The sequence below is a fragment of the Lutra lutra genome, chromosome 4 (genome assembly GCF_902655055.1).
Source record: "Lutra lutra chromosome 4, mLutLut1.2, whole genome shotgun sequence".
NCBI lineage: Eukaryota > Metazoa > Chordata > Mammalia > Carnivora > Mustelidae > Lutra > Lutra lutra.
In genome coordinates, this window is record NC_062281.1 from 184,333,177 (window position 1) to 184,359,839 (window position 26,663).

Below are 26,663 nucleotides of genomic sequence, written 5' to 3' on the forward strand. Positions count from 1 at the left end.
GCTCCGCCTTCTGGCCGCGCCCGGGGCTCAAGGTCTGTGAGCAACCCCGGGGCTCACCGAGTGCGAACAGTTCCGCTGCGAGCTCGAGATGCAGTCGCTCCAGTCTGCGCTCCGCCGTGCCCTGCTGGCCCGCCCCTGGAGGGAACCTGGGTGAGTGCGCCCCGAGTCTGCGGCGGGCGGGAGGGGGGGTGCCTGGGGGCCCCTCCCTGCCAGATCCCCGCGGCGATCGCGAGGGCTCCCCACGCCGGGGGTCGCCTCCTCTAGCCCTCTGCCCCTCACCCAGGCCTTCCTCCCGCTGCGACCCACCCCCCGGTCTCCTCCGCGAGGTGGACCCCTCCTGGCTCCCACGCTCGGAAAGTCACCTCCTTAGCGCTCGTCTTCCTCCTCACAGGGAACCCACCGACAGAGTGCATCTCGATTTTTTGCACAGCGCTTCTCAGCCCCTCATCCTCGGTCTCACATTCAAGACTCGTCTCTGGGAGTCCCTGAGTCTCCTGTCCCCTTTCTACCGGGACTCCTCTTTCCTCTTCTCCCTTTTCCAAATTAAGTCCTGGGCAGAAAAGGGACCCTTCCTCCCCGTAGGTGGAAGAGTAATACTTAGGGAGTGCTTGTAATGGGCCAGACGCTGGGCGAGGTGCTTGATGCATGCCTCACTGTGATTTCTGAGGGAGAGACACTACACGGGAAGTGCATCGAACAGTGCATGGCACTTAATACCCAGTTATTATTATGCAGATAGTCGTTTATCACTCTCTTTTAAGCTGTGCAGGAGACATTCCGAATTACAGGTGAAGAAACCAAGGTGTAGTTTTGGGGTAGATCAGCCCTGCAAATGTCCGAGCTGTGGAGTTGGGTTCCTGGACGCTTGCCCACTCAGTGACATGTTCTTTTTTTTTTTTTTTTTAATAAGATTTTATTTATTTGACAGAGAGAGAGAGATCCCAAGTAGGCAGAGAGGCAGGCGGAGAGAGAGAGGGAAGCAGGGCCCCCGGTGAGCAGGGAGCCCGATTCGGGCCTCAATCCCAGGACCTTAGATCACAACCTGAGCCAAAGGCAGAGGCTTAACCCACTGAGCCACCCAGGTGCCTCTCAGTGACATGTTCTTAGAGACCCTCTGCGCTAGGTAGAGGGTGGAGGGAGGTAGGCAGAACACAGACCCTGTCCCAGACAGGCTCAGTCTGACAGGCAGGTACTTCTGTGGGCCTCTCTTTCAGGGCTGGGCAGCCCCCGCCTCCAGTTTGAGTTTTGTTTGCCTGACCCCTAGGACTGTGACCAACTCTGTCTCCCTGCTGAGCTATGCCTTTTCTGAGTTAATCAGTTTCCCAAGGGATAGTGGGGGGGGCGCACCCTGGGCATGGGTCAGTTTCAACACTTCTGGGTGTCCTTTGTGGGTGGGGGCTTCATAGGTAAGGCCACAGGAAGAGCACATGGGGGAGGACTTCTCTCCCAAGCCAAGGTTGGGGGCCACACTTGCCACACCTTCAGTGCAATCTCTTTTGCAAGCTTCTCCCTGGACTCGGACACCACCCTCCGCCCCCACCCCCACCCCCCGACCATGGGGAAGGAAGACCATAAGTTCATGTATTTACTGAGCACCTACCATGTGCCATGTGCTAAACCCTGGAAGAGAGGGGTACCCAGGGGACTTGCACGTGGATGGGGACTTTGGAGAGTTTTCAGTTTAATGGTGCGGGGGAGAGGGCTTAGCCATAAAAACCTATAATACCTGGTAGAAAGCAATCCATATTCTAGAAAAAAAAAAAAAAAGCTTACGATAGCAGTAACATCTCTCAAGCGATCAAGAACCACAGACCTGGCAGTGTGCTGGTAAGCATTGTACTATCCCTATTTTTACAGATGGGAAACTGATCTGCCAGTTAAAACCAATGGAGAGCTAAAATCGCAGTCAGGCTCCCGCTTCCTGCTCTTAATTACAGAGCCTCCCGAGTGGAGAGTGGAGCTAAAGCGTTTTTTGCAATCTGATCTGAAGGCTCAGGTTACCTCTTTCGATAGAGCAGCTGGCCCAGAGCCCCAGACAGGGTTTCTCAACCTTGGCACTGTTAACATTTTGAGCTGGGTAACCCTGTGTGTTAGGGGCTGTCCTGGGCCTTGGAGAATGTTCGACAGCTTTCCTGGCCTCTGCCCACGAGACGCCACGAGCACTCCACAGTTGGGACCGTCCATATAGGAATGTCAGACACTGTCCAACGTCTCCGAGGCCAAAATTGCTCCTAGCAGACAGCCGTTGTGCTAGAAAAACAGGTCTGATGTTGGGCCATTTTTTTGTTTATTCAGCTAATATTTAGGATGCTCTTGGGCCATTTGTGGAAAAACAGTTTTAGAACATGTTTAATAGTATCTCTCCGTGTCCTGTTCATAGAACTAATGCTGAGGAAAATCACCTCTTTTGAGGAACCTGGTGTGGGTGATGATGTTCATAGTGTTTCCCTTTTTGCCTGGAGTGCCAGGAATCTCAACTGATTTTTTAAAAACACCTTTTTTTTTTTTTTTTTTTTTTTTTTTTTTTTTGTGGGGGAGGGGGTGGCGCCTGGGTGGCTCAGTCATTAAACATCTGCTGTTCAGGTCATGATCCCAGGGTCTTGGTCTTGAGCCCCGTGTGGGGCTTCCTGCTAAGCGGGAAGCCTGCTTTCTCCCTCTCCCGCTCCCCCTGCTTGTGTTCCCTCTCTCCCTGTCTCTCTCTGTCAAATAAAATCTTAAAAAAAAAATCTTTTGACCCCAAATTTTATTTATTTATTTATTAAAGGGGTGGGGGAGATACAGAGGGAGAGAGAAATTTTTTTTTTTTGGTTAGATTTTATTTATTAGCCCGGAGATCATGACCTGAGCCAAAAAGTTTAACCAACTGAGCCACCCAGGCGTCCCAGGAAGTGAGAACCTTGAGCAGGCTCCACCTTAACGACCCTGAGATCATGACCTGGGCTGAAATCAAGAGTTGGACACTTCACCTAGCCTGAGCTACCCAGGCACCCCTAAAAATACTCTTAATCATGCATTCCCCCCCGCCTTTTTTTTTTTTTAAGATTTATTTATTTGGAGAGAGAATGCAGGGTGCACATGCATGATTGGTGGGAAGGGGGTGAGAGAATCCCAAGCAGCCTCTGTGCCCAGTGCAGGGCTCGATCTCACAATGCTGAGATCAAGAGTTTGGTGCTTAACTGACTGAGCCCCCCAGGCACCCCCATGCATTTTCTTTTTATTTAATTAACGTGTGTCCATTGGAAAAAGTGCAGATAAAGCAAAAAAACATGAAAATGACCTAGAATCTCACCACATGGAGGTAACCACTGCCCTCACTTCGATTAATATCCTTTTAACTTTCCACAAATATATACGCTTAAAAAAAAAAAAGCAAACCCAACAGTATAATGGGGGGCTCATCTGCATACACTTTTTTGTAGTTTACTTTTATTTCGTAGACTTGTCCATTTTACTATCTCCGTGGCCTCGTACCTTGTAATGACGTGGATTATTTTACTGGGCTTCTTAGCAGCCTGTGATAGTTTTATAGGCATTACTATTCCCCCATTTCATGGATTAAACAACTAAAGCCCTTGAAAGTTAAGGAAAACTCGTCTAAGGCTTTAAGCTAGTAAACATCAGGCCCCCAGTTGACTGCCTCCTGTCTCCCTGGGCCCTGACCTGTTTTTTTCTCTATTTCGTTGACTTTATCAGGGGGTTATCCTCAGTTATGTCTCTGCACATTCTTATTGGAAAGAACCAAGATACATATTTATATTTATGTATAGATTTAATAAGTAAAAAAAGTAGCCCAGGCACATTGTAGGTTTATGCCAATTGTGAATTTTTCTCTGTTACTTTTGTACAAGATGCTGCTGGGTGCCAGGGGTCCCCCCCACCATCAGGGGGTGGGTGGGCTGGAATTGGCTACCGTCCTGTCCCCTGCAAGAATCCTGGGTCACTCCTCGCAGCCCACCTACCTGCTTAGTTTGCAGCATTTCAGAACTCCCCAACACATGTCCCAGCCTGCCTGCCCCTGGAATGGGCACAGGCTGTGCTGGGCAGGGGGCTGGCCCATCCCATCGCTTCCTGGACATAAACTCTGCTCTCAGTCCTCCTAGCAGAGCCCAGGCAGTGCCTCTCTCCTGGAATGTTCTCCCCTGCCCCCTTGGTGAGCCCACACCCAGCGCTTTGTGGCCTTGGTGGTGTGGCTCTCCTTTGGCCCTTCATTGTCCTGTCTGTATAATGGGGAGACTCATCCGCTGCAGAGCAGAAGGGTTAGAGATGGTGTGACGGTGGCTCATTATGTAACTAGTGTCACGAAGTGATGCTAATTCTGGCTTCAGAGGTTGACGGAATCCCCACTGGGCTGTGGTTGTCTCTGGTGCTCCCTGAGCACCTGCCTCTGGTACCGCCTCCCACCGGCCCCGGCCCAGCACATAGTAGGTGCTGGATGCTTGCTGTTGGAATGGTCCAGAGGACAGCGTGGGGTGGATTCTGGCCCCACCTCTTACCAGCTCTGTGGCCCCGGGCAGGCTCTTCAGCCTCCCTCCTGCCTCATTTTCCCAGGCGGTAAGGACAGTAGTAGCTGTCTCCTAGGATTGCCTTGAGAGGAGATGAGTTCGTACACACAAACCACTTTGAAGAGTATCTGCTCCTGGACAATGATGCTTTTTTTTTTCCCCTTTAATTTTACTCCTTTATTGGACAGAGGGGGGAAGCACAAGCAGGGGGAGCAGAGGGAGAGGGAGAAGCAGGCTCCCTGCTGAGCAGAGAGCCCGACTTGGGGTTCTATCCCAGGACCCTAAAGTCATGACCTGAGCCCAAGGCAGTTGCTTAATGGACAGAGCCACGCAGGTGCCCCAACAATGTTGCTCTGAGTATTGTTTTGATCCCTCTCCCCCCCAGTCATGAGCTGTCCCGAGTGATCACCCTGGACCAGGAAGATTCAGACACGAGGGTCCCAGCCAGCACAGGGATGATGGAGGCAGGTGTGGAGCTCGGGTGCCCTCGGTGCCTTCCCGTTGTCCTCACTAATGACGCCGAGGCAGAACCCTTTCTGTTGGGGTAGACCCTGCTCACCCCCCCGGGGTGGGGGAGACAGCTGCCCATTTGGGGGGTTTCCTACCCTGCCCCCACCTTTCCTTTCCTGGCACGGAGTAGACAGCGCCCATGAACAGCAAACCACCGCCCTCCTCTCTCAGCTGGGAAATGCTGGGAGGGAGGAGACACAAGCTGGGTGGAGAGGAGGACGAGCCCGTCCCCTTGGCCCCGCTGCTAGGGTCTTTGACAGGCGGCAGGTGCTTCTGCCGTGTGAGAGAGGAGGCCCTGGGTTCAGGTGCTGCTCTGTGGGGCGGGGAGCTGTGCCCTGGAGCCATGCGACAGCATCAGTATCCCGGAAGTCGGTTTTCTCATCTGTAATAGTAATAGTAATAGTAATCCAGGTCTCTTTCTCATGCATTCGGAGCTGGATTCAGGAGATAATCACTTGGTGTCTTGCCAGGCCTGTTGTAAGCACTTAATATGTATTCCTTGATATTTCTGGGGCAATAAAGTTCTGGGGCAATAAAGCTTGGCCTGAATCTGCCGGGGCCCTGCACTTTCTCTCTGCTCACCGCCCCTTATCTCCACGATAAAGAGGATTGGCCTTATCAGGTGCAAGATAACAGCTGGGAAAGTCTGGAAGCTGAATGAAGCAAGGGTAGTTTCCTTTCTCCTCCTCTCCTTGTGCTTGCTCACCCTGACCCCAGGCACTCGGGACCTGCATCCAGCCCCAGGTGTTAGCAGAAGAGCACTGGCCTGGGAGTCCAGTCCCGGGGGCCTGGTGTTGTTCCAACAACACTTTGGGTGTTCCTTGTTTTTCTCTTTATCTGCCCCCCTCTTTTTTTTTTCTTGATGAGTCTGATAAAGGGTTTATCAGGGTGTACTTTGTTTTAAAAGTTTTTTCTCCAGTGCTCCCGAGGGCCAGGTGGGGTGTCCGTGGGTGAGTGGCGGGGTCGGGGTCGGGGGTGGTGGCCTGGCAGGAGCCACAGACAGGCAGAGCACTGTTGGTGGTGCTGTGACCAGAGCGTGGGCTCTGAGATGACCTGATACACGGCCCATCCAGGCGCCAGAGGGTGGCGTCCCCAGAGGAGGGGACTCCAGAAAGACCCCCTGGTGGCCGGACCTGGGCAGACAAAGTGGGCAGGGGGGAGGGGTGATGGGAAATAGGCCTGAAGGCCTCAGGAAGGATTCCAATTTTTTTGTTGGAGAAGAGATGAGAAGCCACCGAGTAGGCAGGTTTCATTGGTGGTATCCAAGCTATCTCTGGGCCCTCGAGATGTGCGATGAATGTGTGTGCATGAGTAAGGAATGAGTCCTGCCTGGAAGGGCCTCAAGCAGACCCTCGCAGAGGCTCCAGGTTCTGTGAGTGATTCTTCTCTGCCTCTCCAGAGCCCAGGGAAGAGCTCGTGCTCATCCCACATGGCCCATAAGCGAAAACAAAAGGTGGCGGGGGGGGGGGGGGTTGGTTTTGTCAGGTGTCCTCGGGTTATGTTTGGCTTCATATTTGACTCAGGCTCATCTCTGAATTCTGTTCCCCACATTCGGACTGATGAGCAGCTGGGCTGGGGCTTGGAGACTTTCCAGGCAGAGGGGAAGCCAGTGGGGAGTGTGATGATCCTGTGGTCACAGTGGGCCTCGGCCCTAGGGAAGGTAGAGGAGGAGAGAATGCAGGATTTCTGCTTCTGACACTGCCTGGGAGGGAGCGGGGTTCCGTGGTAGCTGCTACATTTTAGGCTGGGTGGAATGCGGTGCTAAGTTTATTCCAGCACTGTCTGGTGAGTGCTCAGGCTGGCCCGATTGTTGTGACCTGGGGGGTGTCTGAGAACCATCTTGCCCTTGAACACCTGGCCTGGTGCGGTAACGTTCTGGGTGTGTGTATGTATACATACGTATACATATATACGTACACATCTGAAGACAGTATCCTTAGAAGTACAGAGCCCGAGGGGTGAGGAAAGGCGAGCACTTTTCACCTCCCAATGCCCCAGAAGGGCACACGGACTGCCCCCACTTTTCAGGTGGGCAATCAGAGACCTGCCGAGTTTGTCATAGTGGGCTGATGTCTCGGAGCCCGTGGGGGTTTTGGTCCCATGGCTGTCTGCTAACGGAGCTGGGCTTTCTGCATGCCCCGCGAGCGGGGTCCAGGCTCCCAGCCCACACCCCTCCTCAGCAGGCCCCCTCCTGGCTATAGCTGATTGACTGCTTGCTGGTGGTGTGCTGCTGCTGGAAACTTCCAGAGGGCCCCTGGGGGTACATGCCACTCCCGCTTTCCTGACTGGTGTGGAGGCTCTGTTCCTCCCCAACTCTAGGTTGGGGGGGTGGTCGGTGTGGACTTGAATTTACGGGATAAACCTGTAGTTTTGTGTGATTGTCTCCCTGGCTCCTGAGAGTAACCCAAGGGAAGGGCTGGTGGGAGCCTGGCCTAGCCCCACATTTCTAGCCGTGGTTAGGGGATGGGTGGGGCCTGAGGAATGTGACTGGCCTCCAGGGGTGGGGTGGGTGCTGCCTGGGAGGTGGGGTGGGGGAGGTAGGGTGGGGGAGGAGGCAGAAGGCCTACCTCACTTAGAGCCGTTAGGCAAAATCTTGGGCAACCGGGCCCTGCCCGCTTCCCTCCTGGACCGCCCAGGGACCTCTCGGTGCTTCCTGTCTCGTTTCCTGCTCTGGGCCTTTGGACTTGCTCTCCTTTGTGCCTGGAAGGCTCTTCCCAGTTCTCAGATTCCAGATGGTGCTCCGAGAGGACACCTCCCCTGAGAGGCCCTCCCTGATCACCTTGGCTGGAGCAGCCCTGCCCCTCCCCTTACTTGTTCGCTCACCCCTTGTTCTCGCTCACCCCTTGTTCTCACCGTGTTTTATTTCTTTGCTGTGGTCCGCACTGGAGGTCAGCTGCTTGGGATGAAGGGTAGTTGGAAGAAAGGCAGGTAGGAACGGGAGGGGTCCTCCCACCCTAAGAGGAAACTACCCTTAAAAGGATTTTACACCACCCTGAGGGGACCCTCCAGCCTTTCCCCACCGGTGATAGGTAGAGGACCGGAAACTGATTGGATGATAGGCTCAGGGAGTGTTAATCACATTAAAACAGATACCCTGCTAGTAGGCAGGGTAAAAACAGCTGGGCTTAGAAACTGGTGGTACCCCTCTCAGTCCCCTCCCTCTGGAGCTTTGTGCATCTCTTTGCTATCATGTCCTTAACCTTGCTTTGCTGCCATCACTGCCGGTCCACCTCCTCATTCTTCGGAGCCCGGGGCACCGAGGGGAAAGAAATTCTGTAGCCCATGCAGCCGGAGGCCTTGGTGTCACGGTCACGGTCACTGCTCTGTCCCCCGTGTCTACAGTAGCGTCAGGCATAGCAGATACCCAGGAACCTTCTAGAATGAATGAAGGACCAGTCCTGATGGCCCCTGCTTTCCTGTCCTTCCTCCAGGCCTTCCAGACTGGGTCCGTGAGCCTCCAGACCCCTTCCCAGGGAGAAGGAATAAAAAGTGCCCCCCAGCACTCACTGCCCAAGTGACACAGAGGCCTGGAGGACCCACCCGTCAGTGAGGTCCCAAGGTTCAAGATGGAACAAGGTTTCCGGGATGACGAGCTCTTGAAACTCAGGACCCTGTCATCAGACCCTGGACCCTGATAGCCACCCTCCCCATGGCTGCCAGCTGAGCTCAGGGCACTCCTCCAAGGTCCTGGCCCACATCTTGAATGTTCCTGCCCATGGGAGCTCAGCTCTTGGTGCCAAGGGAATCCCAGCTGGGTCCCATTCTGATGGGCTGAGCTCTGGAACAGGCTGCCTTTTCAGCCCAGAGAAAGCAGTCTGTCACTTGGGGCCCCTTGGGATAAGGGCTGCATTGTGGGGAAGGAATGGCAGAGTCCACCGTCTCTCCATGTGCAAAACACTTAGAAGTAGTTCTGTGTTGACTGAACTTAAGCTTCAAACGGCCTTGTGGGTTCATAGGATGGTCCTCACTTAGTCGATATAGAAACCAGCTCTGAGGAGGCAGGTCTCACACACCTGAGGACGCACAGGGGCAGGTCTGGGTCTGGAACTTGGATTTTGGACCCCAGGGCTAGTTCTTGCCCCCCCAGTTCTATATTTGTTCTGGATTTCAGGATTCTGGGCCAACCCAGAACATTGCCCTCCCCTACTGGAGATAGAGGGGCTGGGTCTGGTGGCGGTCACCACTGACCTGTCTGCCTCTGTTCCCTGCCCTTGGACCCCAGGCTGTGGTGGAAGCACACGTCGTCCTCCCCGAAGGTGGCCAACGAGCCGGTCTTGGCATTCACGCGGGGCAGCCCGGAGCGAGATGCTCTACAAAAGGTAATGGCCAGTGGGGGCAGGGGCACCCAGTGGGAGTAGGGGGTGGTGTGAGGACAGCCTCCAGCAGCGCCCCCAGGATGCCTCTGTGTGCCTACAGCCCTCACCCGCTGATGTGCCTGCCTCCAGCCTTGGAAGGAGACCAGATCAGGGACGGCCGTGCGTCTGGAGGATGGGAGAGGCTGGAGGCAGCAGGGGGGGAGGGGGGTGGCAAGCCAGGCCACTTTGGGGTCCGGGCACTTTTGGGGCTCCCTCCAGGTTAGGGGTGGTAAGCCCACAGACATTTGTTTTCTGCTTACAAACATTGTCCTGTCAATTGCCAGCATTTGAAAAATCGTGAGGTGTCATGTACGTTTCAGATGCAGGGTTTTCTTTTCTGTTTATAATTCGAAGCCCTGGCAGCACTGGCCTCCCCTCCAGCAGGACAGTAAGTGACGGTGGAGGGGAGTTCTGAGTCCTGCTGCCCCCCTGAGCAGAGCAGATGCTCTCTGGCCTCAGAGCCCGGCCCCTCAGTATTTCTGTTCCCGCCTGGGGATCTGTGTTTGCAGGCTCTGCCCCCCGGGGTTTTTAGGTGGGGCAGAGAGCGGGGAGGAGATACCCAACCCCACAGTTGTCCCCTCTGCAGGCCTTGAAGGACCTGAAGGGCCGGACGGAAGCCATTCCATGTGTGGTGGGGGACGAAGAGGTGTGGACGTCAGATGTGCGGTACCAGGTGTCGGTGAGTCCTGTGGGCGGCGGGGCTCAGTTTCTCCCCGAACCTGGGGTCCTCTCTCTCGGGCAGCAGATCACACGGGCATCTCTGCCCGCAGAGTTTATAGTCCGTTCCCTGATTTTGAGTTCTGTGCGCCAGTATAAAACCTCCAAAAGTAGTCTTGGGGGTCTTGTCATGAAAGATGCTGACTTCACACCAGTCAAGAGGGAGTTAAAACGGTGATAGCCACCGGCTTTGCCGTCTCCTTAGAAAGGTGGACCCATTGGCCACCTAAAGGGTAGAGAGAAAGGGCAGAATGGCAGAATTGAAGATAATCTTTCCAGAGAATCCGACAGTCTCCAAAGCCCTGCCCTCTATTTTGGAACTGCTGCTCTCGGGGAAGATAAGCTCCTCTGAGGCGAGCCCCCAGGGCGTGGACCCGGTGTCTGGCCAGGTGTCCCCTCCTCCTAGAAGCCCTCCAGCTGGAGCCACACTCCTACTGACACATCTGAGAGGTCCTGCCCATATGCAGGGGCTCCTCTCTCGGTCCTTGCCACTTCTCTTAGAGGGAGGAAGAGTAGGGAGTTAGCTGCCCATTTTGGAGATCAAGGCTCAGAGACACTAAATGACCCAGCTAGGGCGGCACAATTAGATCTGGAATAGGGATGATTAATCCTTGTTCTCCAGAACCACACCCTGTTGGTGTTGATTCTGGTGCATTTTCTGGGGAGGATTTGGAAGCGGCATAGTAATTCACAGTGCAGTAGGGTCTTCTCGCTGTGGCCTCCTGGTCACGGAATGAGAACCGTGGAGCCCTGGGTGCAGGAGACAGCCTGGACTTGCCTTGATGCCTCCTGGTAATCGCAGGGAAGCCAGCACATCACTTACACTAGTCAGAGTGTTCTTGAAATAAATTCCAGCTGCACCTTGGGAGAAGTATAGCCCTTCCCCATAGGGGGCCTGGAGAGAAATTGCTCCCGAGGGCGTCAGAAGGACGAACACTGCCTGAGTCTCAGCTCATGTCCAAAGGATGCTTTTTGTACACTGTCATTCCGTGCAGGCCAGAGCGCCCACTGCTGGGTCAGCAACCAGAGGGCATGACACCCGGAGCCCTGGGAGCACAGCCCCGCATCACACAGGTCACCCGGCCCCTCAGCGCTGTGCCACCTGCCAGCTAGGATTCCGATAACCCTCTGGGCGGGCACTTCCATTCTCATGGCCTGTGGTGCCTCACTGACCTGGCCACGTGGGAACTGGAGGAGCCTAGGCATGGGAGGCAGTGGCTGGCACGTGGCTGCTGGCGTCGGGGAGCTGCGGTCCACGGGGATGTGCTGGGTCGAAGGGCCGGGGTCCGAGCTGCCGCCTCAGGCCCTGAGCATCACAAGCCAGACTCGGGTGTGGACAGGATACAGGTGACTCTGCTGGTGGTTGGAACGAGGGGCAAAGGGCCACTTTGTCCTGAACCCTAGACCAGCACCGCCCAATAGACTATTCTGCAGTTCCGATGACCAGTATCTACATGCTGTCCCACTACCGTGGCCACGGGCCGTGCGTGGCCGTCCAGCCCCTGGAATGTGGCAGGTGTGGCTGAGGAATGGGGTTGAAATGTCAGCAGGCACATGGCTCATGGCTGCCGTGTTAGAAAGGAAAGCTGCAAACAGCCCGTTGGCAGACTGCTGGGTGGTAAAAGTGTTGAACTGTGGTGGAAAGAAGGGAAATTCCTCCCTGTCTTGTTGCTCACGCTAGCGTCTGACGCTGTTGGGTTCTGTTTGTAAATGTTTGTGGAGGGTCTTCTCGGTGAGTATATTTGGGTCCCATTCCAGGGGCTAGAGAAGTGGTTGGTCTGTCCCCTAGGCACTCAGGGGGATGGCAGAAATCCTGAGCGTGTGGGGCCTCGCAGGGGACAGTGCTCACACCTGAGCCCCAGCCACGAGCCACACCCACTCTGGCGGCGTTTTCACCTGTGAACCCACTTGGCCCTACTCCCCATGCTGTGAGATGGGGTGGGGGTGGGGTGGGGAGTGTCCCCATTTCCCACAGGGGGAGACGTGGAAAGGGGAACTCACTTTACTCTGGCCTTCAGCTAGTAGGTGGCAGAGCTGGATGTGAACCCGTGTCTGTCTGGCCATGAAGTCCACACTTTCCCTGAAAGACTGTGTGGTCCATGCCTTTCTCCGGGACTGTGACCCTTCCAGAGCAGGGATGGACTTACCGAGCCGCAGGTGCTCTGTAACCCTTAGTCAGAGAGACGGATGTGGGGATCGGAGGGGAGAGGGCAAGGGTGCTGAGGGCTGTTGCCTGGTAGGTGAGCTCTGTGCCCAGCCACGTCCCCACCTGTCCTGGCATCTCCCGACTGGGCAGTGACCTCGCTCTCCTCTCATCTGGCAGCCCTTCAACCATGGACACAAGGTGGCCAAGTTCTGCTATGCAGACAAGGTAAGGCCCTGGCGACTTCGGGTTGGGCTGCTGGCCCTCTGTTGCCTTCCTGGCTGCTGGCCTGGAGGCGGGCTTCAGTGTCTGCTTCCCTCTGTGCCCTGGTGGGCGGAGTCTTTCACAGCCCGGCCCGCCTGGGGTTCATTCGAGCCAGATGAGAGCTGCGTGGGCTGGGGCTGACATTCCCCGACATGCCTATGGCTGTGAGGCAGCCTGGTTTCCAAGGGGCGTAGATTCTGCAAGGCTGAGTCAGGGACATTGGAAACACCAAGGATGGGAAGGTAGAGGGTCGGCATCATGGGGGGCAGTGAGAGGGGTTGGGGTGCCCTGTGGCAGGGGGTCTAGGAGCTGGCCTCATGGAGCAGCGAGAGCATGCTGGTGTCAGGTTGGAAGTCTCAGGCTATTGTTCTGTGCACCTGACCTTGAGGGCTAGAGGCTCTGGCTGGTGGGCTTGGGGGCCCTGGGAAGAAGGTGAGGCCCTAAGGAGCCCACAAGAGAAAGCAGAGCTAGCTTATCAGCTGGGGGACTTGCTGCCGAGTCCCCTGGCATTCAGACCTTCCTGGCGGGTCCCTCAGACCTCCAGATGGCTGCAGGAAAGGCCTAGAGCCTGGGGTGGGCTGGCAGGTGGGACACTGTTTGCTACTGTGTATGTGGGGGCGGGGGTAGCACTGAGGCTAAGGGATCCACGGGTCCCTGGGTGGAGGGTGACCTCCAGTCTCCCTTGCCCATTCCCCTGGGGCCCTTGCTGCTGTAGGAGACAGCCCTGAACCTGTTCCTCTTCATTAGGGTGTACTCAACAAAGCCATTGAGGCTGCATTGGCTGCCAGGAAAGAGTGGGACCTGAAGCCCGTCGCAGACCGGGCCCAGATCTTCCTGAAGGCAGCAGACATGCTCAGCGGACCGCGCCGGGCAGAGGTCCTTGCCAAGACCATGGTGGGACAGGTGAGGTGCCCGTGGGCACAGTCGGGGTGGGGTGGGAGGCTGTGGTCACGCACCATCCAATACAGTAGCCTTGAGCTGAGCTGCTTTGGGTGCCGGGACGAGCTCTGTGCTGGAGACCGAGAGATGTCCCGAGACCCCGTGCTGGCCTCTAGGCTTAGTCAGCCCTCCGCAGCCCTCCACAGCCCTCCGAGGGGCCTTTATGACACCTTTAGCAGAGGCTCACAAACTGCCGGGGTCTCTCTGTCCGTGACAGTCATGTCCAAGTCCTGTGCTCAGGGCCCTGTTTCCGGCCCGTGCCCAGCTTGCCGGCGGCTCTGCCTGTGAGGTCACCAGTCTGGATTCAGCAAGATCCTGGACACCAGGCATCCCTTCTCCCTGCCTCTCCCTGCCGGCCCTGCCTGCCATGCTCCCTTTCTGTCCTGTGAACGCTTCCCTTCGAGCTCCTGCCCAGACATCACCTCCTCTGTGAGCCTTCCAGAATCTTCTCTGTCCAAAAGGATTCATCCCGCTTCTGCGCTCCCATAGCGTGCTGTTCATTTGTCCGTTATAGCTCAGGTCCTGTTGGGTACAGTGAGTTCCTGTGTGCGTATCACCTCTTTACAAGCTTTTTTGGGGGAAGAAATGGAGTTAGCTGTTCTCTCTCTTCCCGGGCTCACCGCAGGTCTTCCTGCAGTCATAGCTCCTGAGGAATGTTTCTGGACTGCGTGCATGGGGGGGAGCCAGGGAGAGGCACCAGCAGCTCCAAGTGGGGAAGGGAGCCTGGAGGGGAGAGGGTTAATTTTGCTGTCCCCAGGAGGAAGCCTTAGGCTCTTGGGTCACCTGGTCCTGGCCAGCTCCCCGCCCCCCCCACCAACGCCCCCCCCCCCGCCCCCCCACTCCATCCTTTGCTGAGAGCCCCCTCTGCTGCACAGAGGTGGTATGACAGCTCCTTGCCGGCTAAGGGTCTGTCTCCTGGTTCTCAGCAGCCCCTGCAGTGGTTGTGGGCTCCGCAGTGTCCCCGGTGAGCCACACACACTCGGTGGCCAGATTAAGGTGCTTTATTGGACTAAAGTCTCAGGAGCTTCTCGGAAGTGTGGTGACCTCACAGAACCGGGCAGGGCATCTTAGCTGCTGTGGCTGCAGGTCCCGAGCAGGGTGGCTGTTGACAGTGACCGTGTGCCAAGGAGGGGCTGCCCTGATCCGGAAAAATCCCATTCTTGCAGCCCAGAGGTCCTCCCTGGGCCCTCCTGTCTGTCGGGAGGAATGGGCAGTGAAGGAAGTGGCCGCTTTTGGGCCTCCTGCTGCTTGTTCAAATGCTCCCAGTGAAGGCACCTGCTCCCCTGGGGAGAAGAGAGCCGCCAGCACTGTGGGCGCACAGTCCGTGTTGGCAGAGGGCCGATGGGAGGCACGTCGGTCACCACTGACCCTCTGGTGGTCCTGCACGCAGGGAAAGACGGTGATCCAGGCAGAGATCGACGCGGCGGCTGAGCTCATCGACTTCTTCCGGTTCAATGCCAAGTTTGCCATGGAGCTAGAGGGCCAGCAGCCCCTCAGCGTGCCGCCCAGCACCAACAGCGTCGTGTACCGGGGACTGGAGGTACCCACAGGCGGTGGGGCGGGCAGAAACCTGCTGGAGGACGCCAAGAGCTTGGCCTCACCCCCTCCCCCTCCCCCAGGGCTTCGTGGCGGCCATCTCCCCCTTTAACTTCACGGCGATCGGCGGCAACCTGGCGGGGGCGCCGGCCTTGATGGTGAGACGATGACCTGGATGGTGAGATGGGGCTGGGCAGGCGGGCAGCTCTCCTCCCTGCCTCCGCAGACAGCAGTGGCCCAGCCCTGGCTGTGGGGAGACACCCAGAAGGTGGAAGCCGTGCGGGCCCCTGGAAAGGCTTTGGGGTCTGAGACTGGTTTGGATCCCAGCTCTGCCCCATGCTGGGGAATCCCCAGGCAAGCCCCCAAACTTTTCTGAGGCGGTTTCTAACCCCTTAAAGTAGAAATCCAGTAGGAGAGCCCAGAGTACAGTGTTGTGGGGAGCATGTGTGGGACATGCACATGGGACATGTCTGGCCTGGCCTGATAATGGGCTTCAGGGAAGGTTGACAGTGATGGCAGATCCCTTTCTAGTGTCTACTGTGTGCCCTACAAGTGACTTGTCAAGTCTAGGAAATGACCACACAGTAAAGATTCGGGCTTAGCTTCCAAGTCCCTGGCTCCCCTCCCCTTGTCAGGGAGAAGGTGGCTGTCACCCTCATGAACCCCCACCAAAGTGGGGGGTGATGCAGTCATGCTCTTGGAGGGTCTGGGTGGCTTGTGGGGCAATAGGAAGAGGGCTGGCAGGTGGTAGGGGCCTGGGCCCCACATGGGGCAGCTGGCTGGTCTCGAGGCTGCTCCTGCCCAGGGCTGTCCTCATCCTATGCATCTGTGCATAGACAGACATGCACACACCCAGGTGCCCCCGTGTCCTCAGCCAGGACACATGCAGAGACAGCCCTGTGAGCACTTGCCTGCCATGCCCAGTGAGCGCCCAGCGACGTGGAAACACTCAGAACAGGTCTGCCGGAGGCATGCTGGCAGGACCCGTCAGTACAGGCTTCCAGAAGAAGGGGACCTTGGCCAGAGCGAGGGAACAGGGGGACAGGGTGTGGTCTCACTGGCGAGGGTGTTTGGAACACCGTGCCTGACACCTGGAACCGTGGGGACATCCTGGCCTACCGAAGGGCCTGGTGGCTCCACTTGGGGGATAGCCATGCTTCAGGGTGGAGGGGCAGTTGGGTGGTGACCCCTGCTTTGTGTGTCATTGCCGTGCCTCCCGGGCAGGGCAATGTGGTCCTGTGGAAGCCCAGCGACACCGCCATGCTGGCCAGCTATGCCGTCTACCGCATCCTCCGGGAGGCGGGCCTGCCCCCCAACATCATCCAGTTTGTGCCAGCTGACGGGCCCACGTTTGGCGACACGGTCACCAGCTCGGAGCACCTCTGCGGTATCAACTTCACAGGCAGCGTGCCGTGAGTCCGGGGCACAATGGGCCGGGGGCATGGGGACGTTCACCAGGCGATCTGGGAGCCAGAGGTCAGGCACAGATCATACCTACGGACTCGCTGTGTGGTCTTGGGTGGCTCACTTCACCTCTCTGAGCCTTCATTTCTTGACCTGTTCAAGAGGAACATGGTCCCGACCTCGCAGGGCGATTGTGAGGTTCCAGTGAATGATCCAAGAGGAAGAACTTCATGGACTGGAAGCAGCCTACAGGCGTTTGGTGGTGCTGATTTTGATGCCACCTCTGTCACTGGGAAGGGCACAGAGGAGCTTGGAATGAATTAGAGGAAGCAGGAAGGCTTCTTGGAGGAGGTGGTATGTAGGCAGAGGTGATAGCCAAGCAAAGAGGCAGTAGGGAGAGTGCTGTGGGAGAGGGAACAGCACGTGCAAGGCCTCAAGGCTAAAGCTCCCGTGCTCCGGGAGCCGGTGGTGGTTCCGTGGGGCTGGAGTGTGGGGTGCCAGGGCCGCGGGAAGAGTGGACGCAGGAAACAGTTCAGTCGTTTATTCAGTAACGATCAGGTATATACATCCGGTGAACATGTGGGCAAGTCCTGATTCTCGGAGGGTTGAGTCCCATGACTGTAAGGCCCTGTGAGCCCACAGAGGGGTCTAGACCTTATCCCGAAGGTGATTGGGAGCCACGGAAGCTTTCCCCCCAGGGTGTACATGAAGCAGCAGCTTTTCAAGCAGAGTCTGCCGGTGGTAGTAGCTCTCTAGTTGGACCTGGCAAGTGGCCTTGTCTACTCTGACCCCTAACTGAGATGGACCAACCTTGTACAGTTGGGACGGTTTCATGCAGAAATCTTTTTGAGATTTCAGGCTGCTTTTGAGAACCTGCCCATCTGGGCCTGCGTGTCCATGGGGCAACCCTGGCTGGAGGTAGGGGTTTAGTGCTCTCCGATCCCTGCCAGCCTCAGCGGGACCAGGGCCTCTGCATACATGGTCATTTTTTTCCCAGTCTGGCCCCGCTGGGGCCCTGCCTTTGTAGTCTCTGTCCCAGATGATCGTTCTGGCTTCTCTGTGCATGAGTCCCCAATGGCCAGAGCGGGACACCAGTGAGGAGGCCACCCCTGTCCAGGAGGGGACAGTAGAGGACTGAAACAGGGTAGAGATGGTGGGATTGGGTTTAGGTGAGCAGGTGGCAGGGAGACGCGATTGTGTGTCCATGGGATTGGATCAGTGGATGGATGGGGTTCTGTGGGAAAGTCCAGGGGCTGGGCGGAGGGGCTTCTGGAAGGCGTGGGTGGACATGACAAGTCCCATGCTGGTCACTTTGAGTGTGGGGAGGTGCCCAAGAGTCATCTGAGTGGAGATGTCAAGGTCTGCACTAGGGGGTCCTTCCTGGTGACCCTAGGGACACCTGCGGTGGCTTTTGTCTCCCTTGCCTGGCCTTGGGCTCTCCTACCCCCCTTCCCAGGCTTTGCCGGGCGTGATGGCAGCATTAAAATTGCTGAGGAGGACTGTTTTCCAAAAAAGCCCCCTCTGCCAGCGTGGGCCCCACGGGTCCCTGCCTGTTAGCGGGCGGAGCAGGCCTGGCCCCCATTTGCCATGCTCTGATGAGCGGAGGGCGTAAAGGTAGGAAAGTCATAAATTAGTATTAGCTACTGTGTCGCAGGCTGCCTGGTGATTAGCATTTTTATTGTTTTGTGGTGCTGAGGTTGGTCACACTTGGAGCTTGGGGAGGAGGTGGGGGCCTGCGCTCTGTCTCCCAGGACCCTCCTTGGTTCGGCCTCTGGAGCCGGGGCGCTGGGCTGGGGGCGCTACTCTCTGTGGCCGTGTCTGTCCCCCGCCGGGCACCTGCAGCGTGTCTGGCACTGACCGAGGCACTTGACTCCCGCTGGAGCCACCGCAGAGCAGTGTTGCCAAGTGGGAACGTTCTCTCCAGGTCCCCGAGGAGCAGCGCCATTTGAGGTTGAGTGATGAGTGCGAGGTCCCATGGCCATGAGTGTCGGAATCGGGGCCCCTGGCCTTGTCGGCCTCATCTTGCAGCCAAGCCTACCTTTGCTCCCCGCCACGGGCCCTGAATGTAGTCTGTCTCCAGCTGCCCCTGCCTACTCCGTTCCCCTTGTCCAACCCTCGCTCTGACCCCTGCCCCCACCTGCTGGGCTTTGGGCCCCTTCCTCTAGTAGGGCCTTCTCCCCACTCCCCAGGACCCTCACTGTCCCAGGGGGCTGAGCCTCACTTCCTAATCCTTGCCCTGTCCTCTGCTTTCAGCACCTTTAAACACCTGTGGAAGCAGGTGGCCCAGAACCTGGACCGGTTCCGCACTTTCCCACGCCTGGCCGGAGGTGAGGGTCCCTCTCTACCCGGTGCCCTCCCTGTGGCGGGGTGGGGGGGCAGCCCTGGAGGAGCTGAGCGGGGAGGGGCTTTAGGGGTGGAGCCTCAGCTCTGCTTGATCCCGGGGCCTGTGCCCTTGAATGTGTAGTTCGTTTGTCATTCAGCAGATGAAACGCTAAGGAGCTACGTAGGCACTCTGGACTCCAGTGGTGCTGTGAGGGCAAGAGACACAGAGCCAGCCCTCAGGAGCTCGTGTTCCGTGCCAGCTAGCAGATAGTGGGCACACAGTGATGGCCAGAATCCACGGAGAGAGAGGCGGTGTGCAGAGTCCCTGGGGCTGGGTGTGGTAGCTGGAGGGGTGGTCCTTCTCAAGGAAGGAGCCTTTGAGCTGAGACCTGGACCCAGAGAGGAAGCCAGCCTCACAAAGATCTGGGGAGGCCGAGCTGTTGCAGGCCCCAGTGCCGTGCAGTAGAGCTTCGTATGGTGATGGGAAAGGTCCATGTCCATGCGGTCTGGGCGGGGGCCCACGGGTGCCTGTTGAGCACTTGACAGGCGCCTGGTATGACCAAGGAAGTGAACGGCTTGTTCTGCTTCGTTTAAATTAGCGTGAATATAAATGGCTACATGCATCTGGCAGCGGCCACTTACTGGGATCGAGGCAGAGGGACCTGCTGGTGCGGAGGCCAGGGGGTGGGAATGAGGCCAGTGTAAGTGGCATAGGGAGGCAGGGGGCCAGCAGGTCAGGGGCCCAAGAGCTCAGCTTGGTTGGAGCTTACAGCAATACTACAAATGTTCCCACAAAGAAACACCCACATGGTTGAGGAGATTTCTGTGTAGAAACAACAGAGTCCTTCGCTACAGGACTTCTCGGAGCCTTTAATGCTTTTAAAGGTATGACGTTTCTCTAGGAGTCAGGACTGATACGTGTTTCCCAGACTCTCTGGCTCACAGAACCCCATTTTTGTGGAGGCTCCCATGGACCAGGATTTTTTGGGGGAAAGGGCTGAGTCCCTGAGAGAGGGCTGTCCAGGGTCCTATAGCACAGCAGCCACAGAGCAGGGGCTGGTGGTTCAGCATTCCTGCTCCAGTGGATGAAGTGGGGCCCACGGGGAAACTGGACCCACTCCTGAGCTGGTGGGCTCTCTGAAGGGGGCTCAAGGAAGGGGTGGCATCTCCACTCCAATCCACCCTTCACAAGATGGGAACAGTGTGCTGGATCTGGGTTTCTGTTCCCTGCCCCCTTCCTGCTATGCCCCAAGGAAGGGAGACTACCACTTCTCTGCCACCTCCCAGCCTCCAGACTTAATCTCTCTGTGTCTCAGTTTTGTTTTTTTTTTTTAAGATTTTATTGATTTATTTGACAGAGCGATCACAGGTAGGCAGAGAGGCAGGCAGAGAGAGAGGGGGAAGCAGGCTCCCCGCCAAGCAGAGAGCCCGATGTGGGCCTTGAATCCAGGACCCCGGGATCATGACCTGGACCAAAGGCAGTGGCTTAACCCACTGAGCCACCCAGGCGCCCAGTTTTCTTTTTTTTTCTTAAGTTTTTATTTAAGTAATTTCTGTACCCAACATGGGGCTCGACCTCATGACCCAGAGATGAAGAGTTGCGTGCTCTTCCGACTGAGCCAGCCAGGTACTCAATTTTTTTTTGCCTTTAAAATGGGGATAAGAGGGTTGGTGTGAGGCTTTCCCGAGACAAAGCAGGAAGTGTTTTGAGCAGAGCTTGGCAGGTGATTAGTGCTTTGTGACTGGGAGCTGCTGGTCAGGAAGCTGCTGGTCACTCGTGTTTCAGGGAGGGAGGAACCAGGGCCCAGGGGCTGAGAAAACGGGTCGGGGAGGGGGTTTGGTTAGCTCCCATGAGTAGGGAAGAGGGACCAGCCCTGGAAGCCGGTGTGGAGTGGAGGAGCCCTGCCCTCTCCTCTTACCGGCCTGGGGGTCGGGAAGGGGCCAAGAAAGCGGTGTGTGCTTCTGGGAATGGATTGGTTCCTGTGAGGCTCAGATCCTGGTCCTTCTGCCCTGATGGTGGGCACACCCCTGCCCTAGCCTTGGTTTCCCCAGCCATGGGGTAGGAGATGGGTCTGGCTCGCCGGCTTCCGGGGCGCTGTCCCGCTGTGACCCGGGGTTGGGGCTGCGCACACCTGTGCACAGGTGGGATGGCCGGCTGGCCGGGGAGCCGGCTCCCCTCACACCCCCCTCCCCTGCAGAGTGTGGCGGGAAGAACTTCCACTTCGTGCACCGCTCTGCTGACGTGGACAGCGTGGTGAGCGGGACCCTGCGCTCGGCCTTCGAGTACGGCGGCCAGAAGTGCTCGGCCTGCTCCCGCCTCTACGTGCCCAGGTCGCTGTGGCCGCAGATCAAAGGGCGGCTGCTGGAGGAGCACGGCAGGATCAAAGTGGGCGACGTGAGTGGCGTCCTCCCTGCCGCAGCCCAGTGGGAGGTTGATGGGATTGGATGCTGGTGGGGGGGGTGGGAGGGAGGCTGGGGTGCACGGGGAAGGGTCTCCCTTTGTCTCGGGCCTATGGTGACTCACTCTGACTCACTCGAGCTCCTCTGGGACCTCCCCTCCTCCAGCCGGCAGAGGATTTTGGGACCTTCTTCTCAGCCGTGATTGATGCCAAGGTAAGGGCACGAAGCGGGTGTTCTGGGGGGGCAGACCCGGGCCCCGGTGGGAGAGGGAGTAGGAGATGTGGGGGCCTTGACGGGGCTCACCCGCCCCACTGCCTCAGGCAAGGCAGTCCAGCGGCTGCACGGACGCCCCAACCCCGAGCTTTGAAACCTGCAGAAACATCCGTAAGCAGACAGCTTGATCCCTGTGTGCCCTACGGCCAGGTTTGACCAGCCCCCGCTGAGTGTGGGTCCACACTCGTGCTCAGACAGGCCTGCGGGGCCGCAGCCTGCGCCCACACACTTGTGTGCGTGCATGCCCGCCCATGAACATGGATGGGCTCGGTGCGTAGGCAGGCACCTGGGTCAGCGGCAGAAGCAGACACACCCACATACACGATACACTACATACGTGCACGTGTGTGTCACGTGTGTCCGTATGTATATAGATGGACGTCGTCTGCATTCATACGCGTGTGTGTGTATGTATGTGTGTGTAACACTGGTGTGCTCATACACAGGTACTTCAGCACGAAGGCTCGTGACCATGCACATGCCCATGTGTACATTCTTGTGTGTGTTGTGTTTCTGTAAGTGTAATTGTGGTCCACACACACACACAGACACAGACACGCATGCTTGTCTGCCCTTGTTTCTCCGTGCCTCCGCTAGACCCTGGCTTGGCCCTCTCCCCATCCCCCCATGCCAGAATTTGGGCCCTTCAGGGATAGATGTGCTGGGGTGAGCGTGTTGGGGCCCTGCTGCTGGGCACGGCCTTCCAGCCAGTCTGTGACCTCCCTTCCTCCCCACCTACCGCAGTCCTTCAGCCGCATCAAGAAATGGCTGGAGCACGCCCGCTCCTCCCCCAGCCTCAGCATCCTGGCGGGGGGCAAGTGTGATGACTCCGTGGGCTACTTTGTGGAGCCCTGCATCGTTGAGAGCCAGGACCCTCAGGAGCCCATCATGAAGGAAGTGAGTGGGGCGGGCAGCTGGGGGCACAGACCACAGTCTCTCCCCTAAGCCCAGTGCAATAGGGATCCTTGTGTGTGGCTTCCCGCTTGTGGTGCTACCCAGACCCACAGCTGGAGTGTGAGGTTCTGGAAAGGGAGTGTCTCCCTCCCAGTGAGAACAGAGCCAGGCCTGGCTTTCCGGCTTCCTGACCCCAAATCCAGGGCTCTGTCTTTGACACTGCAGAGCCTGGCGGCGTCCTAGCACTTCCACGAGGCCACAGTCCCCATCTTAACTCTGGGCCGGCCACAGCTGGGCCCTGGACTGAGAGGAGAGGTGATATACCCATTTTATAGATGAGAAACTGAGGCTCCGAGGGGTGAAAGCACTTGCCCAGGATGGCAGTGCAGGGCCCAGAGGACAGTGATATTGCCGGGCTGTTCCTGTGCTGCGTACTGCCAGGTGTGGGTTTGGCTGGCATGGAGAAAGTATCCTGGGACCTCCTGCCAGGTTGGTATGGGGTCGGCGTGGCAGGAACCGTGTGTTACTCTCCGGAGGGAGCCCAGCAGTGGGAGGCACCTGGTCCTTCTTACTGGTGCTGAGCTGTGGCCCAAGGCCGGGGAGACGGGGGAGAGGTGGAGACCAGAGCAGGGGGACTGGGAGGCCTTGGGGCTCAAGTCCAGGGCGGGTGTGACCCTGGGCTTCTGTGTCAGGAGATCTTCGGGCCCGTGCTGACCGTCTACGTCTACCCGGACGAAGAGTACAAGGAGACGCTGCGGCTGGTCGACAGCACCACCAGCTACGGCCTCACGGGGGCAGTGTTCGCCAAGGATAAGTGAGTGGCCACCGCCCTTCTGCTCTTGGCCTGATGTCCTGCCCCATCCCGTCTCGCAACCATCCTCCTGGATGAGGATCCTAGTCCTAATGCCATCCCTTCCCCTCACTTCAGCCCCAACCAGCAAGCTGGCGGGCCTCCCAAGCACGGGGATACGGGCACCTGGGCTCTTTACTGAGATGCATATTTTGGAGTCCCAGAGGGCACCTGCCGAGGTACCTTTGAGCCCGGAGGCCATGATGCTAAACCCTTGGCTTTCCCTTCCTCCGTGCACTAGCTGCTGCCCCCTCTGCCTCGAGATCATGGAGATGAGATTGGGATCTGGGGGGGGGGGGTCTTGGGGAGTTCCTCCAGCTCCCCGGGGCAGAGGAGGGGATAGGAAAATGGGACCAGGATGGGCCACTCAGAGGCTCTCAGACCCTGCCCAAGGGGTCTAGAGCCCCGTGGCCAGATCCTGTCAGCTGGGCAGCTGGTATGGGCTGGGCCGGTCCCCATCAGCTGGGAGCCACTGCGGGCTGGGCTGGTTGGTGGCGGTCAGACCTGGGGCGGGGGGCAGGCGAGCCGGCTCCCCTCTGACCACTGCCCTGCCATGCAGGGATGTTGTTCAGGAGGCCACAACGTTGCTGAGGAACACAGCCGGCAACTTCTACATCAATGACAAGTCCACTGGCTCGGTGGTGGGCCAGCAGCCCTTTGGGGGGGCCCGAGCCTCTGGTGAGTGGGTCCCTTCTCTGCAAAGGAGGGGCAAGTTCTGTCAGGAGAGTCTTCAGCCCTCACGTTAGGAGTGTTAAGAGTAATAGCCAACACTGTGGGCCGGAGCTAAAGAAGGTCGTTCTTCCCATTTGACAGAGGGGTAAACTGAGGCACCAGGAGGTGAAGTGACTTGCTCAGAGGCACCTGGCTGGGAAGTGGCAGAGCTGGCATTTTGGTTCCAGGACCCACGCCTTTTACCACTGTACTCCAGGTCACCTCAGTGCAAGTCTGTTCTGTTTACAAACGGGGAAACTGAGGTTCAGAGTGGGGCGGTGGCTCATGCTAGGTCCCAGCTGCCTTGGCGCAGAGCCAGGGCTAGACCCAGGGCTCCTGGCTCCCAGTGGAGCATGTTCTTCATGGTGCTCCCGGACACCCCCTTGCAGGCAGGGCACATGGCCCCAGGGAGCGTGGGTCCTGCCTCCCCTGGCCTCACTCAGGAGCCCTGCCCTCGTGGACACGTTTAGTTTCTGTTGAGCTGCATATTGCCATTGCTGGTGCCCGGTTAGTCGGTCAGCTCTACCCACTCCCTTTCCCTTTGGCCCGGGGCTGCCGTATCTTTTCGGAGGCAAGCAGAGCTGTCTTTTCCACAGGAACCAATGACAAGCCAGGGGGCCCTCACTACGTGCTGCGGTGGACATCGCCCCAGGTCATCAAGGAGACCCACGAGCCCCTGGGGGATTGGCGCTACGCCTACATGCAGTGAGCCCCACCCGGTGCCTCTGCTGTGTGTCCACCTGTCTGTCCGGACAACCCACCTCAGAGCCCTTGCCCCGCTCCAGCCCCTTTGACCTGCTCCCTGTGGGACTGCCCCGTTTCCCTGACTGGGCTTTATCCTGGCCTGTCCCACACCCCTCAGGGGCAGGTGCCAGCTCTGATTTGAGACCTGCTGGAGGGGAATGGAGCTGCCGCCCCTTCTCTCACGGCTGTCCTGGAGATTCTGTCTGGCAGGTTCTCTGCCTGTCTTCTTTCTCTGCACTGTGGCCCAGTGGCTCAGGTACCTGGGGAATGGCAGTAGAGTGCCTTCCAGGATCCCTTAGGGACCAGGGGGCAGCTCTGGGCCCCTTGGTGAACCTGAGCATCCACAGAGACTCCTGGCCTTGGCCTTGGCTCCTCCAGGGCTCCAGGATTAGCTATGACCCGGGGTGGCTGCAGGGCATGGGGGCACCAGCTCGCCTGACCCTCCCTGGTCTGGGCTGCCCACCTTCCTCCCCAGCGGTTGGCCCATGCCCACCTGGGCCAGTGGGTACCTGGGCCTGATCTGGTGCCTTAGACACCCCTGTGCCTTTGTCCAGGGCGCCCATGTTCTCTGGAGGCCCATGTGACTCCTGGCAGTCTCTCTGTGTGGGCTTGTGGGGCTAGCAGAGGCTCTCTGTCGAGGTACAGGGTTTGATGGGCCTTCCTATTTGGGCTGTGGTTTCGTAAAAACCCTGGGGGGCCTTCATGCCAACTCAGCTTGCCGTTGGCTCACGGCTCCCCACCTGTGTGGGCCCAGGGCTTCCTGCAGGAGCTCGGTCCCCACCAGCTATGGTAGAACAGGCCTAGGGAGACTGCTCCCACCTTCTCCCAGCCTCAAGAACTAGCCTTGGGTTCCTGTCCAGCCCAGGCTGAGGATGGCCCCGTAGAACCTTCCCTCCCTGGCACAGAAGTGGCTCTGTGTGGACTAGCCCCCAGGCGGCCCAATCTTCGACAGAGCCAGCTGGGGGACACTCAGAATTGGATTGAATTGGGGGACATTGAATTGGATCGCAGGGGGCTGGGGACTGATAAGGGGTGACTTCAGAGGACAGTTTTTAAGGGTCCTGGTCCTTTGCCGAGGACAGCTGGCATGGGTCCCCTGTGGGGCTGTCTCCCAAGCACCGTGGTTGTACACTGTGGCTTGCAGTCTGGTGGGAATGCTGCTGGGACAGGGCGTAGTTCTGCTTCCTTCCAAGTTCCTCATGGCTGCTGGGAGAGGCTGGGGCCGTCACCTGTGGGGAGGTGCTGGAGATGTCCTGGTTCCACAGATGTGAAATTGCGAGGTGGCAGTGGGCTTCTCTCTGCGGACACCCTTGTGAATGCTTGTTACGTAGATTGCTGGTCTTTCTGGCGGGGGCTGGGGGGCTAGCTTCTCCAGACAAAGGCTGATGTGTGGGATGTATGTTGCTCCCGTGTCCTTGATGTCAGGAGTGCGGGGGCCTCGGTGTGATGGAGGAAAGGGCGGGCACTGAGGTTTGGGAATGTGGGCTGGAGGTATGAGAACTCTGGAGTCGGGTGGGTTCAAAGCCTGGCTCTCTGCCTCCAGAAAGTTGTTCAACCTCTCTGATCTGTCTCTTTCTCTGTGAGCTGGGTAATAATACACATACACACGTGCACACACGCACGCAGATTGTCGTGACGACTGAGTTAATTCACGTAATTGTTTAGAACAATGTTAAATACAGAATGAATGATTTAGCCATGTATACATTGTAACAGCCACTGTTACCGTGTTGTGATGGTTTAAGTTTACGTGAAAACTGAGCTGGGCTGTGGTGCCCAGGTAGTTAAACATTATTCTGGATATTTCTATGAAAGTGGTTTTTGGACAAGATTGACATTTAAATCAATGGACTCCTAGGTTAAAGCCCATTGTCTTCCGTACTGTGGGTGGGTCTCATCTAATCAGTTGAAGGCCTTCATAGAACAAAGACTGACCTCCTCCAAGCAAAAAGGAATTCTGCCAACCGACAGCCTTTGAACTCAGCTGTGACTCTTCCCTGGGCCTTCAGCCCACTGGTCTGCTCTGCCGATTTTGTACTTACCAAGCCTCCAAGATTGTGTTAGCAGTTTCCTTACAATAAGTCTATTCTGTTCGTTTT

At 57.5% G+C, this 26,663-nt stretch overlaps 1 protein-coding gene across 1 annotated transcript; it reads left to right on the top strand.

The window, feature by feature from the left end:
• ALDH4A1 (aldehyde dehydrogenase 4 family member A1) lies at nucleotides 1-26,663 on the top strand. The gene is made up of 15 exons (XM_047727116.1): nucleotides 1-150; nucleotides 9,235-9,331; nucleotides 9,954-10,046; nucleotides 12,408-12,455; nucleotides 13,239-13,394; nucleotides 14,821-14,970; nucleotides 15,050-15,124; nucleotides 16,191-16,378; nucleotides 18,624-18,697; nucleotides 20,891-21,087; nucleotides 21,258-21,305; nucleotides 22,110-22,262; nucleotides 22,952-23,073; nucleotides 23,669-23,787; nucleotides 24,417-26,663. The coding sequence occupies exons 1-15, from the start codon at nucleotides 89-91 to the stop codon at nucleotides 24,527-24,529; spliced, it is 1,695 nt and encodes a 564-aa protein (XP_047583072.1). The 5' UTR covers nucleotides 1-88; the 3' UTR covers nucleotides 24,530-26,663.

Bases quoted from the DNA above. Each gene is read 5' to 3' on its own strand.
- ALDH4A1 (XM_047727116.1), top strand. From the start codon at position 89: ATGCAGTCGCTCCAGTCTGCGCTCCGCCGTGCCCTGCTGGCCCGCCCC. The intron at 151-9,234 runs GTGAGTGCGCCC...CTTGGACCCCAG, and splicing joins CGCCCCTGGAGGGAACCTGG to GCTGTGGTGGAAGCACACGT. The intron at 23,074-23,668 runs GTGAGTGGCCAC...CCTGCCATGCAG, and splicing joins GCAGTGTTCGCCAAGGATAA to GGATGTTGTTCAGGAGGCCA.